General features: G+C 35.3%; 1 protein-coding gene across 2 annotated transcripts in view; it reads right to left on the bottom strand.

The window, feature by feature from the left end:
- LOC121371379 (serum response factor-like) overlaps positions 1-16,361 on the bottom strand; it is a 30,373-nt gene continuing 14,012 nt past the window's right edge. Inside the window, exons 3-7 of one of the 2 annotated variants that reach the window (XM_041497223.1) lie at positions 10,689-10,959; positions 10,201-10,296; positions 4,404-4,571; positions 3,096-3,151; positions 1-2,831 (exon numbers count right to left, since the gene is read on the bottom strand). In XM_041497223.1, coding sequence (XP_041353157.1) covers positions 2,757-2,831; positions 3,096-3,151; positions 4,404-4,571; positions 10,201-10,296; positions 10,689-10,959 — 666 coding nt within the window. In that variant the 3' untranslated portion in view covers positions 1-2,756. The remainder of the gene's footprint in view (positions 2,832-3,095; positions 3,152-4,403; positions 4,572-10,200; positions 10,297-10,688; positions 10,960-16,361) is intronic. The other variant, XM_041497224.1, reaches the window with a different exon arrangement.

The following is a 16,361-nucleotide window of genomic DNA, read 5'->3' as shown; positions in this document are numbered from 1 at the left end:
CACTGAGTCGTTAAAACTCACTGGGTGAGAGCAGGTACCGAGCTGCGAACCCAGTACCTACCAGCCTTACATCTGATGGCTTAACCATGACACCACTGAGGCCGGTTTGACCCTTTAATGTTATTCTGCTTAACAAAGGGAGATAACTATTATTATATATATGGTCATCAGACAAGTATTTCAGATTGATATTTTGTGATTCTTTTTATCTTGTTGATTTGTAGTGTTGAATTTTAAACAAACAATGAATATGAGTCACAAAAGTGTAGTGGTAAATAAATAAAAAATCCATCATATGCAGTCATATGGGATAGAAAAAGAACAGCCTCTGTGGTAGAAATTTCAACCATGGGACCTAGCAAGCCTTATCCCAATTAAAATTTCAACCATGGGACCTAGCAAGCCTTATCCCAATTGAAATTTCAACCATGGGACCTAGCAAGCCTTATCCCAATTGAAATTTCAACCATGGGACCTAGCAAGCCTTATCCCAATTGAAATTTCAACCATGGGACCTAGCAAGCCTTATCCCAATTGAAATTTCTACCACACCAGGTGTACATGTTCTATCCCACATGTTCGCATATGATGGATTCCTAAAATGTTACTCAATTCTGGTCTTGACCAACTGGAAAAACATCATTTCAGAAATCAGTCTACCATCATGTGCCAATACCTGATCAGTATGTAGTCTAAATGTCTCTTGCAAATATTTATTCTTAGTATCTAATCCAAGGGCAAAAACAGAAATTTCAAATTTCTAGTGCATGATGAACCTGTATTTTGGCCAAATACATCAAACAGTGCATCAAAAAAGGAGGTAAGTATGCTCACACCCACCCTATATTTGCCCATGCAATCAAACTCTCACCCTATTCTTACGCAGGGTTCTACACAGTGGTAGTGGTAGGTGCTGCTCAGCCCTGACCTGGAGCCAAATTCCCAAAACATCACAACTTTATACATTTACATGTTTGACAAAAAAGGATGAAATATTTTTTGCAAGTGAAGACATGCGCCTTTATTATTTTAAAAAAAAATTGGGTGCACTAAAAAGGCAGAATTCCACCGGAAGGCGGCCTACTGTCATCCCTGATCTATGCAGACAATTAGGTAACAATGGAATATAGATCACAGTAAAGAAGATAAAAACTATGGATATTTCAAACTCACAGTATAAGGATTGTTTTTGTGATTGTATATTTGGTAGCATAGTTTGGTAGCCTAGCCAAACTTTTAAGTTCTGACCAGTACTGATGATGTCGAGCACCTCTGTGAATAAAGTTATCAATTTGACATTATTTTAAAGAAATAACATGTTATTTCCACCACTCATGAATTACTAAACTCAATGTATACAGGCACTAATCTTCAATTGGAAAAACGTAAAGTAACTTCGCCCTGCTCTGGAAAAAGGGGAGATTATTGATTAAAAATAGGTCAAGTGCAGGGCTTGAACTTTAGAATTGGTCTCCCATGGCAATGTTTAAAAGAATTGCCACGGGTGAAACGGCCCATGGACGGCAATTTTGAGTCTGCCTATGGCAATTTTTTAAAAAGTGACAATTGCAGCAAATAAACATAACTGGAAGGTTATTTTGCTGTATGTAGACATATTTCAAATGTGCAAATGTTAAATATTGGCAGATAATGTACACCAGGTGTATAAAGTTTGCAATTGTTGAAGACCTTTACTGATGGCACAAAACTGCCATCGGTGCTTCTTTCTACCTATGGCAATTTAAATCTTAACGACGGTAATTGTTGTCGTTGCCATTGTTAAGTTCCGAGCCCCGAGTGAACATTTTGCATTCATTTTCGAAAGTTTCCAAATTATTCACTTGCTTTGAAATGTAATATTTTGATATTAAAAACTACTACTTCTGGTAATAAAATTTAAGCAAAATAATTTGACTTCTTACTACTACTAATAAATATTTGCATTCATTTGAAAAGGTTCCAAATTATTCACTTGGTTTGAAATGTAATATTTTGTTATTAAATACTAATACGTCTGGTAATAAAATCCAAGCAAAATAATTTGATGTCTTCCTACTGCTAATAATTTGGCGGAAAAAAAAGACAGCTCCATTTCACCAGCTAGATTAGGGTCTAGGTATACCTAATTTATTTTAAAGTGGTGTGTACCTACAAAACTACAAATTTCATTGTTGTGTCTAAGAGTCAGACTAGTTATAATGATAAGCAGACAGCAGTATGTAGCAAATAAAACAAGGAGATTTTTGATGTCCACAATATGCAACAACATACAAATGTATGTAATTAATCAAGTGTTCACACAGGTAGATATTGGTTGAACCGATATTATGTCTTTGATCTACTGTAACACACAGCTCACTGATACTGCATTAAGAAGAGACTTCACATGCCTGGTTCTTATTCCGAGTACACCAACTGCCTGCAGGGTGTAACCGAACCATTCACAAATGACATACACCAACAAGCCTGTCAAACTCCATATCCAAAGCCAGATGATCGCATCTGAGCACACAAGCCATGTTTTAAATGCACGCTGAAAACCACCGTACCACACCTAACTGCATCCTCAATGTGTTGATCACACTAAATCTGCATTTTTAAAGCATGCTGATCAAATCTGAACTACATTCTCAAAGCTTGCTGTCCCAACTGCATGCCCAAATCCATTGATTAAAATGGAACTGTACAAGCTCTTTGATGGATTATGGCACTTAAGTCATACTGCTAGCAGTGTTATCTTGGGATTAGAACCAAGATCATTTTCTAGATTTCTTCACAGGAGGCTGTGCCACTTCTAATATTCCTGTTTCATGTGAAGCAAACTGTAAAACCTACAAGAAGTTAAAGAAGAAATTTAAATTATAAAATTTATATTAAAAAAATCAAAATAAAGCTGTCAATGAGAATATGAATATAAAATATCCTTGCTACAAATAAGAAATAGTTGTGGATTCCCTTTAAGACTATATGTCAAAATTATCAAGTGTTTGACATCTAAGTTTTACCTTCATCTCAGTAGTAACGTTCCTAAATCTAATCTATCTATCTATATCTCAATTTTTGTTTAAAATTTAATGCATAGAAGAAAAACTCACTTGAGCATTTCCATTTCCAGCTAATGACACCGGTACAGGAATAAGAATTTGAGTTCCTAGGAAAATAAAACCACAAAACTACTTATACATGTACAATACTAACTTCAAAGCATTCTAGTAACAAATTATTTTTATGATATCATAAAAGACTAATATTTCAAAAACTTGGGGGACTTGTGAATTGCACATAAACATGTTTTAGAAGTTAAAAACTTTAATGAAATTGATGTTATTCAGATTTCTAATAAGGCAACAACTTAATTGTATCCCAATTGATCAGCGATTGCACAAACATGCTAGTTTTTAACAGAATAAGAGAATAAAAAAACAGAACCCCAAAATAAACAAGTCTAATCAAATATGAAGTGGTTATAGTTAAAGGGAGATAACTAGCACAAAAGTGGAAGCAGAATAACAAATCCTGCAAAGTGTAACGATAACTATTCATTTGACAGAAATACAAGATTTAAAAGATTTCATAGGAAATGTATTGACAACAGCATGGATTACGGATTATTATCGACTGAAGAGTTGAATAAAAAAAGAAGGTAACAGCCTTTTTTCATACTATGAAATTTACTATAAGTCATTTATTTCTGAGCCGATTTATTTGTAAATTGCACACAAAAATAGTACATTTGTGTTATTTCCAAAACACTTTTACTTTTCTTATTACATCAAACCAAACTGAAATTATTTACAATTTTTTTTTTTAGAATGATATAGATGTACAACAGATACCAAGTGACCAGAATTCAAGGCGAGCTCTACAACTAACTTTTAACAACAATTAGCAAACTTTATTTTAATTTAGCGAAATAAATTAATATATTGATCGATACTTTATTGGAAAATAACACAAGAGTTTCTGCCTCTTTTGAAGTGTAATAGATAATTTGGTGAAATATTCTGTTCACTCAGATCTAGCCATGAGAATTGGTCAATCTGTGTATCTCTATCAAAAACCAAAGAGTGATAATCTTCTACAAAAAAACTGTTTTATCCCACCCACGCTAGTTCTAAACACTTGTGGATTGATAAAATATTCTATTTTAAATGCAATTATTTTCAGTGTTCATACACTTCATTATCAACCACAATTCCACTACTTTCCAGTGTCCATTCCCCTTTTTAAAGGGCAATCATCAACATAATCTATCAACATTATGATGTTCCAACTCAAATTGACAATATATTCTTATGTTATTTTAAATGGATGGAGGGGGGGGGGGGGGGGAAAGAGAGAGAGAGAGAGAGAGAGAGAGAGAGAGAGAGAGAGAGAGAGACTGACTGACTATTACTACACACCAGCCTGCTGGTCTGCCTGTGGTACAGATATGGCGGTCGCGGGCTGCTGGAAGTTGAATATGGTTCTGTCTTGAAGTGAAGCCGTTGGTGTAGCGTACACGACTCCCTGAGGTGTTTGGTACATCACAATACCAGGCGTTGTCAGCATTCCACTACCAGATGACGATGCTGAAGACCAATTACAAGTTATTATGACACACAAAGAGTGGTGAAACGTAAGAGACGCAATGTGTCGTCTACATACTCACCTGTAAGTACACCTACAGCCTTAAATGAATTAATCCCAAACAATTTAGTCCTCAGTTATTCCAAATTACTGTAAAATCATTTATTTTCGAGGGGTGTAATTTTCGCGCTAAAAGAAATTAGCCATGTTCGCGGAATTAATATTTCGCGCATCCCTGATTAAACCAAAAAAAATTAAAATTAACAAAATTAGTATGAGTGTTTATACAGTGAACAATTAAGACGATCCAAAAACAATCGTTTGATTGTGTAGGCTTTCTACCAGATCAAACGATTAGGGTTTCACAGGTAAAGGGCCTCTTTAAGATTAAATAAATGGCTGCTTGTGTTTAGTCGTTATATATAGAAGCGTAGATCGTTTGTAAATCACTACCATCCAAATTGTCTTTACTCTCGTGGTTAAAAAATTCAAAATATAAACTTTCCTGACGATTGGGACGTTACTCACACAGAAACACATTGGAGTAACGAATCGAGCATGCTCCAGTTTATTGAGAACGTCATTGACCCGTATGTGACCTCGACCCGAAAAGAACTTGGCCTGCCACGTGATCAAAAAGCCTTGTGTCTTTTTGACGTTTACAAAGCTCACAGAACGGAGAAAATATGCGAACTGTTAACAAAAAACCCCATTTTGATTGTGTACATTCCTGCTTGTTGTACGGATCAGCTTCAGCCATTGGATTTAACCGTCAACAGAATTTTCAAAGATGAATTGAAACGGTGCTTTCATGTGTGGTATGCAATTTTGGAAAAAGATTGGATGAAAACGAGGAAGAGTCTGAAAATGAGGACAGTGTTAAAAGTGTGTAGTAACAATTTGGTGATCAAATTAGAATAGATTAATTTTTCACGGGGTTGTAAATTTCGCGCTAAATGTTTTTGCGTGAAAATTAAGTACCCGCGAAAATAAATGATTTTACAGTACATTATACATATATTTGCTGGGACTCCCAACTATTGTTAAAAACGTTAAGTGGGGAGAAGAAATTACTTTTAAGAAAATTTATTGACACCATATTAAGTAAAATAAAATAATGAACATTCATTAAAATGATATATATATATAAAATAGTTTCCATGCAGCTTTGATCATGAACCCCCCCCCCAAAAAAAACCCCCAACCCTCATGTCTATATTTGTCTGTCATCATCAGTCTGATGAAATTTTAAAAGATGGTCACGTGATGTCAGTCAGTTAAAAGAGTCTGTAGAGGTTGTCTAAATAATGAAATTTTCATATTCATATATGACAGGTAAGCATGAAAAATGATTTTGTTGAGCCAAAGACAAGACTGGCCAGAGTTAGTGAGTAAATACCAATAAGCATGCAGAGTAGTTACTTCCTGTTAGGAGGCCTTCTTCCAGTGTGTGACAAACACTGTGGTTTGCCCCCGAGATGCTTACCAGAGACTAGACTGAGATTAGAAGGAATCCCACTGATAGAGACTATGGATGAGGATTGTTGTGTGTTATCACTGCTACTGGGCTGGCTCGAAGGAAGGCCTGGAATAGGACAACCCAACTTACAGTTAAAATCAACATACTCACAATGTACACACAAATCCAGATTGCATGCTTTGACAACATTCACTGATGTACTTGGAAACTTGTGTTCGAGTTCATAATTTGCACGAAAATATCTCTCACTAATTTTTTCTGTTATTGGAACACAAGCTATCATATGTTACATACACAAACAAGAAACAAGTCTGTAATGAAGTATAATTTATCACATAAACTGGAAACTCTGCAGAAAATTCACCCATCAGAGTACATGTATATATTGTTGATTTATTTCCATGCTTATATTACCAATTACGTTTGGATCATGCTGTTCCGGGCAAGTCAGCTGCCAGATAACAGATGATCCTGCTAGTGCTGTTCCTCACAAAGACGTCTTCCCACGAGGATGGTGAATACAACACACAATCATCAGTCTCTTAAAAGATTATCTGCAATTTTACACATTTTTCTTCTTCTATTCTATGTGTTATTCTTAGTATAATCATGGAAGGAAATGTTTTATTTAACGACGCACTCAACACATTTTATTTACGGTTATATGGAGTCAGACATATGGTTAAGGACCACACAGATATAGAGAGAGGAAACCCGCTGTCGCCACTTCATGGGCTACTCTTTTCGATTAGCAGCAAGGGATATTTTATATGCACCATCCCACATACAGGATAGTACATACCACAGCCTTTGTTACGGCCTTTTTTAAAATAAAAATTCACTAGATATGGGATCAGTGATTTTAAAAATGTTCTATCCATGATTAAAAATTCACTAGCCCTACTTTAAATAAATATAATTTTACTAATAGTAATAATCAGATATGTCACCTAAAAAGGGAGATTGAGTTTTAAAATCCTTAGCTTGGGGTAGAAAGAGTGGGCAGGATATTCATATTTACAAAATAGTAAATGCAGCATTTGACAAGGTTTTGTTTTCCACTAGCCGTCGGGCTAGGGTTCTAGGGCATTTCCCCCCCCCGGTAAATTCCCCCCGGTCATTTCCCCCCTGGTACATATCGCCCCTGGTAAATTCTCAGTTTTAACAGACACTAAAATAGTTCCCCTCCACCCCTTCAATACTTAAATTGACTGTTTTAACACACTAAAATGGTTGCCTTGCAGTAGTAGAGTTACTTTCTAATCCTCTAATCCTTTCTAATCCTCTTGATTTAATTGCCGGTGAAGAAGCCCTCATAGCCACCTATTCCTTTTTTTCTTAGATCAACAGATTGTATTATCTACTAAAAGAACAATGTTTGAAGTAGTGATATGTTACTTGCTAATCCTCTTAATCCAATTAGCAAGTAAGGAACTACAGTAAAGAAACAATCAAGATGTTAGTTGTTAAATCAACCTAGGTAATTAGTGTGACTGTAGCTGTCCAGTACCCTGAATAACAAAGTACAAACATTAAAAATATCATTTACTGCAGACCATGGATAACTTGAAATCCACCAAGGGTAAAACTAAAATAGTCCATGAAGGGGACATTGTTGGTTATGTTAACGAACATACACATGCTCCAGTGGTAGGCAGGCCTGAAGCATTGAAAGTCAGAGCTGACATGAAAGACAGGGCTGTCAACACATTGGAAACTTCTCAACAAGTGATCAGTCACCATATGACTACTGTTTCTGAAGGTAAATATATATACAATTTATATATATATATATCAGAATATTGTAGATAATAATGTACTTATTATCGTTATGATTTAAGAACCCACTGTGACATATATGTCACAACTATTTTGTGGAACATTATTATTATTATTATGTATTTTCTATTGCTGTTTTACTACCTTGCTGTTCCAACGAGACATATTTGCTACAAATCATATAGAGGAGGAGGAAATATATTATAATTAATGTAATTGCAGTTGCTGCCACTCAACTGCCGCCAGTCAGGACAATTCGAAGAGCCATCCGCAGAACTAAGCTACAAGCCAGTCATCCTATAGCAGTACCACAACATGTGAATGATCTTGTTATTCCGGAACGGTATCAGAAAACAAATGATGGACATCAGTTTCTCCTACATGACAGTGGCCCAGGTGAAGAACCACATATGCTAATATATGCCACTCAACGTAATTTACAAATCCTATCCACAGCCCGTCATTGGTTAATGGATGGAACTTTTAAAATCGTGCCAGAACTTTTCTTCCAGTTATATACCATCCATGCACTCTGTGGATCACAGTCTATTCCTTGTGTCTACGGACTTCTACCCAACAAAAGTCAAGTAACGTACATGTCATTTCTTCAGAAACTCAAAGAAGCAGATGCAACTCTTAATCCAGATACTGTAACAACAGATTATGAAGTGGCAACAATCAATGCGCTGCAAGAAGTTTTTCCCGACACCCATGTACATGGCTGTTTGTACCATTTATCCCAGTGTGTGTACTGCAGAGTTCAGGCAAATGGACTACAAGAAAGTTACACAACAGATAATGAGCTGTCTTTACAGATTAGGATGATTCCTGCATTGGCATTTGTGCCAGTTGCCGATGTACCTGCCACATTTGAACTTATACAAGAAGATCTCCCAGAGGAACTGCAGCCAATTCTTGATTACTTTGAAGATACATTTATTGGTCGAGCTAGACGCCGTGGTATGAGAGAACCAAGATTTCAACATTCCATGTCGAACTGCCATGACAGAGTTGGAGATGGATTGCCACGCACTAACAACCACTGCGAGGGGTGGCACCGCAGGATGTCAGCAATTGTTGGAGCATATCACCCAAACATCTGGGTGTTCCTTGATGTTTTAAAGAAGGAGCAGTCCCAGACAGAAGTAGCCATGACACAGGCACTGGCCGGCGAAGATGGACCACCACAACTCCGCCAGTACAGGGATGTCATCAAACGACTAGAGAATCTCGTCAATGATTATGACAACAGACGTGTGTTGCTTTTCTTACATGGAATTGCCCACAATCTGCAGATGTAATCCCACTGTTCAGTTAAATAAAATACAATTTTGATCACTAATAGTATTAGTAATTCTTTATAATAGGGGGGAAATGACTGGGGGGGAAATGACCTAGGGGGGAAAATACCAGGGGGAAAATGTACCGGGGGGGGGGGGGGGGGGGGGGAAATGACCGGGGGGAAATGCCCTGGTATGTCGGGCTAGTTATAGTAATTATTTACTAGCCCAACACTGAATATCACTAGCCATGGGAGTGGGGCTACCATAATCTAGAAGTCCTGTGTTGGTTCTTTCATTGACATTAACTTTGTCCTGGGTCTTGTTAAAATATTCATTCATGTATTGTATATGATTAAAACCAAATTTTTTAATACAATTTGCAACAAAATAATACAAGAACATTTTAAACATTCATTCATCATTTACTACATTCTTTTGACAAAATATATGGATCAACCTTTTTTGTTCATATACCCAATAGCTGATTTCCATTATGCTGGGCATTGTTAAAACATTCATACAGCATAATAGAGGCAGGGTTGGGAGGTCAGTGAACCATGATTGGTATATTAAAGACTGTGGTGTGTGCTACCCTCTCTGTGGGATGGTGCATATAAAAGATCCCTTGCTACTAACTGAAAAATGTAGCAAGTTTTCTCTCTAAGCTAATATGTCACAATGACCAAATGTTTGACATCCAACAGCCGATGATTAATCAATCAAAAGCTCTAGTGGTGTGTTTACACAAAAACATAACGTTAACTTTTCATTCAGTCTAACAGGACCCAGTCAGTCCCTGCCAGCCACAATCCCCATGGCCTAATCTCTAACACACTGTCTGTGTAATACCTAAAAAAAAAAACCCATACATGTTCCACAGGTGTCAGGGCCAAATTGCCAAATTCACCAGTTGCGAATATTTTATTTTATTTTAATTTGGCAAAATAATTTCATGCAATAATTGATATTTTGCTAGAAAATAACAGTTTTTGCTCACCCGGGTCTTGCAAACACACAAAGACCAAGTGTCTGTTTTTCTTAAATTTATGTCTACTTTGTAACATCAATAGATAGGTTTAAAATACTTACTGGAAAGGATCTGCGTGGGTGTTGGAATTTTGTAGATGAGCTGTTGTTGTGATGTGGCTGTAGAACCTTGTGGAATAGAAATTGTGATTGGGTTATCTGAAACAGCAATAAACAAAATACTATAGACGTAGAATAGTATTACTGATATCTTGAAGAGTATTCTCTTGATTGTTATTTTCATTTCAACTCTGTATTAAGCCCAAGATATGCATGAAATACATTACTATGCTTTAAATAATACCTCAATCTAGACTTCCTTTCTTTAAAAAAAAAAAGAGGATGTAACTCAGGAAAGCTGTACTGCTGAAGAATATTCACTATCAGTTAGGGCATTTATTTTTAAGAGAAACATTTATTTCGAAAGTACAGTACATTTCCTTGGAGAAAATTTTAACAGTAGTGGGTTTTTTGTCATTATTAAATTACTTGGAAAACAAAGACAAGATTATATCAGTACTTTTGGTTTTAAAAATAAAATAGAAATTTACTTGGTTGGAAAATAAGGCCTGGTGGCAGTTCCATGGAAAGATTTGATCCGACCTGCTTGGTCTGTGACAACATTGGTGACGATGTGGGTGATGGTGACAGCTGGTGGATAGTGTGTGATGGTGGTGACTGCGTGGATGATGATGAGATCTGTGCAGGAATTGTCATGGTGGTGGTGCTGGTTGCTGGAACGGTCTGATACTGCTCTGGAACATGGATATTAGGCATTTGGTACACAGGCTTCGACATGCCATCTCCACAAGCCATCATGTTCTGAAGAAAAACAAAAAAACCCAAGCAGAATTAAAGTAATGAAAATAAAACTATTAAAAGGAACAGTTGTTCTTAGATCTACATGTTGGTGAGTGTTTTTTGAACACTTTGATGCTGAAGCCAGCTGGTTATTTTTTTAAAATTATATATGGACCATGTGGATTTTGCCTTATTTGTCTACTGTGTTCAGCTAGATGTGTGCATGTAATGGACCAATGAGACTATTACGGACTGGCAACGAATTCATTAAAACTGGACATATCAGAGAACATTCCATTTGCAATTCGCTGTACAAATTTCAGTGATCGCTACTCAATTTTGAAACATTAAACAGTAATTGCTAATTAATTTTACAATTGACTAGAAATATTGCTAATAAAGATTTTGAAAACAAAATGTTCCTTGCATATACAAATAATAATAAATGGCCCAAATTGAGCTGTCTACAGCACTGAACATAATTCATGACATAAGTGCCACTTGAAACCGCCACCAATATCACACACCTATAGAAAATTACCTGACCAGCATCATTTTGTGAACTATCACCTCATGTACAATGTGTTGTATGATCAACTACACTTGTTGGACATACAGTACAAAGGCTGTGGTATGTGCTGCCATGTTTATGGGGAAAATGCACTCATTGCTACAAATTGGCACATATAGGTGTAGTATAGTAAATACATATGAATTAGAATCTCCAAATTATATTCTAGAATACATAAAGCTGTAATTTGTTATGATTTAACCATTTTAGAACAGCTCGACCACATTAATTTCCTTTCTATCATATAAAGCCATTTAATAACTAGTTTGTCATTAATATGTGTAGCCTAAACCTTAACTGTAAATAGCATACACTTACTTACATGTAAACATACTGCAATACATTTCATATTTAGCATACATTCAGGGTTTCTGCCAGAGGGTAAAACGGTATGGCACCATACCCAAACATTTTGTAAATTTAAATTACTTATCATTACTGTATGATTTTCTTAACCCTAACCCATTTTCTTTCTGGGGGACCACAGGTGCATGCAGCACACACATTGTAAATATTCAATTCCACAGTGCCATACCCCTAAAAGAAATTCGGACAGAAACTCTGATATTATGTAGTAAAATATTACAAAGAAACTGAAAAGTTCATTGTTTAATTTTGTTTTAGTTAATTAATTAGAAATAAATTGGGGTTGGGGAGTGTGTGATTAAAATTATAGTTTTTATAAAAGTAGTTGGATATAAGCAAATACATACATGTGTAACTGAAAAATGCATGTACAATGTAAGTATAAACATATACACATACAATATAAGCCAATAAATAATCTTTGACATCCACATGTAATACCTCCACATGTACAGATGTACGTGAAACATCTGGAACCAGTTTATGATGGCAGAAAATTATCAGATGCCAAACTAGCCAAGATTCCAGGAAAGGGCATTGAGCCAAATAAAGAGAAATGGTTTTATGTCTTCCATCTTTCACATGCACGCTGGAGAATTTCTTCGTTATGGTATGGTCCGTTTCTATTTTTATAATACTGGTGTTGTGTTAACTGGTAATGTATAAAATAGCAGCCACATGATTTACCAAACTGTTCTCAGCACTATGAGCAATGATCATGAACACAATGTTTTGGGACTTTTTATTTATTACTTAATTAGGATGGGAAGGGGGTCAAGGGATGAGTTAAACAAAATTATGGAAAAGGATATATATGTTTTTTAAGAGTCAGATCTACAACATTCTCAGAACGATACAGTGTTTTCCCTAGCTTGTTTAGTCTAGCACCATCTTACCGTAATCAGCACCATGCTGCCCTAAGATTAAACAAGCCTTTTTCAATAATTAATTCTAAAATTTCCTTACAAAACACTTTAAAAATGTATTATTAATTTATAAAATGTCCCTGTTATATATTTTACCATTCATTTATTAAAGCAAGCACAATAATTACTTCTTTTTTTTCATTAATTTTTTTTTTTGTCTAATGAAAAATGGTCAAAATGCCCCAAGTGTTTAGTCCACCATGCCTTTACAAATATCTAGGGAAAACACTACGATAAGTTTTCTTTGATTAAAATGCAGCCAGCCAAAAACCAGAGAAGTTAAAAAATTTAGTTTTGTTTAACACCACTACTAGAGCAGAAAATAGAAATGTTTTTTTATTTAACGACACACTCAACACATTTTATTTACAGTTATATGGCATCAGACATATGGTTATGGACTACACAGATATTGAGAGAGGAAATCCGCTGTTGCCACTTCATGGGCTACTCTTTTCGATTAGCAGCAAGGATCTTTTTGCCTGTTTGTTTCATTAATTAACTTAAAGATGAACTAATTTTCCCCCCTCTCTTGAATGTTCAATTCAAAACAGAACACTGCAAATAGTATGCTGGCCAAATCACAACAATAACAGTGATATAATGGAGGGGGGGGGGGGGGGGTGAGTGAGTGTTAAACAATTTTAGAGCTGGGATTTGTGTTAACACCAAGAGGAAAGGTTAAACTACCCTATACTAACTCTTATCAATTTTAGTTCTTAAAAAACTAACTTTGACACTTTGTATAAACAGTTGCTGTGTGATACTCATTTCTGAATGACCAGAGGACATAAAGAGGCACATGTGCAGCCTCAGATTAACAGAGCACTTCATGTGGAGCACCCAGTTCAAAGCAGTCAATAATGTCTATCTGCTGTATCAAGTATCTCTTTAATGAGAGCCACAATGAGAACAAGGTCAACACAACACAGCAGGGTAATAAAGTCACACTCACACAACACACAAGGATTCCATGTTACAACTTCCATTTACAAGATACAATTTATTGCATTTAAATATTTCACATGGGAACAAAGTGCACAAAATAACATAAAAAGTTGCAATATCAACAAACAATTAATGACTCTAGTTTTATATACATATACATGTATGTCGCTACTACTTTGTATGCCTGCCAGTTTCAAGTTTCAAGTTATGGTCACTTAGACGGTGTTTAAAAAAATGTTTTCTATGATCTGGGTTTAACCTTCTGAGTACTGCAGGCGAGATATCTCACCCGACGTCACGTCAGTCGACATACTGTACACTGTATACAGTGCATTCCCCAATTCATATTTCCCAGCCGTTTTGCACATGACACTCACCGGAAACGGAAATATAATAAAACAAAAAAGATTGTTTTTCAAAATGGTGGCTTTTGTTTTAATTTTTTCAATTGAAAATACCTTGAAATTTTTAGTTCAAAAAGTGGTTTTTGGCAAGTATTTTCACTTGACAACAATGGTGGCACGTCGTGGTCATTTTCAGGGATCGATAGCTGATTGTGACAGCTAATTTGATAATAAATTTGATCGTTTTACCAACAACAAAAATTACCAAATATTGCAATATAATTGTAGTTCGGGTTTAAAAAAAAATTCTGGTCAGAAAACCACTGTTATCTGGAATAATGGACATAAATACTGGACAGCTGGCCACAAATGCAAACGCAACTTTTTAGATTTTTTGCCTAATTTTAATCACCATTAGCCGATCTAAAAATAATACAAATTACAAAAAAGACACAAAAATAATACTTACCAATTCATATATGAACTTTATTTCATGTATTTATAAAACATTTAAGTGAATACATGTGAGTAAAAATTATAAACTTGTACCCACTCAATGTGGTTTTTGTTAAAAATTAATCCAGTAGTCGAAAGGTGAAGCAGTGGATTAGATATGGTTCTAAGTATATTTCCTGTTTGAGAGTTTAGAACACACCTGCTAATTTTGTAATAAAACTGAACGCTTTATAAGCAACTTTAAATCTAATTAATTTTGAATAAAAATAAATTTGTATTACTGTAAATCATGAAATTAATGCGAGCAAGTCATTAATGCGAAAAATGCGGCGAACACATCGACGCAATAATAACTTGACGCATTTTTTTAAACTCATTCCCAATACAAAAAATGTGCAGGATTTTACTATAATACTTCTAAATAAAATTAAACTTTTATAATATAAAGATGAAACAAAATACAAAAACAATTTTTGTTAAACGTCTTTTTGTAAATACTTCAAGAATCTTTCTTTCGTTTCGATGTTGCCATTCTATTTTCACTTTCCTGGAATATCATAGCGGTTATATAATACAGTGATGTTCCAAATGTTTTGTTTTTAAAAAGCTCATTTTGCGATATGAGTATTTTTCAAATTTTCTTACACTTCTGGATTACTGTATACATTTAAACTGTTTTGAACATTTGTAAAATTATAATCAACAAATTTTATTACTAAATATATTCCTTTAAAAATGAAACAGTAGAAAATTATATAACCGTAACCAACAATCCGTGCGTATTTCTTCAAACCATTTGTCTCGACTCTATACATGGCATTTAATTTAGACTGGTCGCAAGTTGTCACTGTTACAATATATCGCATTTGTTAACGTCTATTCCTGTGCTGCGCATCAAGTGTATAAAATCAGTCTAAAACATTTGTTAGAATAATACGTCTGCATTCGCGTGAAATATTGTGCCCTGTAATAGCGACCCGTTTACCTTTTATTCCTACTGGTGGATTAATTAGAAGCAATCACCACACAAAAGTACGAGGCATATCCTTAACAATAAGGTGTAGTTATACTAATTACACTACTTTAAGTAATTAGGGCTTCTTGGTCGACCCATCATGCGATTAGCTTCAGGTTATGTAGTAGCTGTGAAAACAACTACCGGTACTGACTTCTTTTAACATGAAAGATGAAGCCCAAACAATATAATAACAACACAACTGTGTTTTTATGTGATGTGGACTTTTACCCGACGCATTATTAAAAATACGCATTTTTGTTCACTCATGTACGGACGCAATAATATCATGACGTATTAATTACATGATTTACAGTATGTGGTCAGTTTTGCATGGATATTAGTATATTCTGTAACATATACACATGTATATGTATTTTGTACCTGCTCTATTTGTGTGTTTTTTACAATAAATATTGATTGATTGACTGATGCTTGTGCAGGAATTTAAGCTGGGGTGGGTGAGGTCTAGAGTGGTGAGTGAATTTCTAAATTTCAAGTGTGTGTGAGGGGGTGGGGGGTGGGGAGTGGTGGGAAGGCATGCTGGTCTGCAAAATACATTTAAAAAGAGAATTTACTCGAGTAAGAAAGGTTTCTACCCATGAAAGGCTCCCTGCGCCTGGATATGCCAAAACTATTTAAAAAACACAAATGAACTTTGAACTATTTAATCTTACATAAGATTTGAACAATGAAAATGAGGCAATTAATGGGTCGATGTGGATGAGAGAGAAAAAAAAAAAATTCCAGGACCTTACCTAGCAAAAAAAGGTGATCTGAATAAAATTAGCACATAT

Source organism: Gigantopelta aegis, chromosome 4 (assembly GCF_016097555.1).
Source record: "Gigantopelta aegis isolate Gae_Host chromosome 4, Gae_host_genome, whole genome shotgun sequence".
NCBI lineage: Eukaryota > Metazoa > Mollusca > Gastropoda > Neomphalida > Peltospiridae > Gigantopelta > Gigantopelta aegis.
This window is presented reverse-complemented; position numbering and strand designations above follow the sequence as displayed.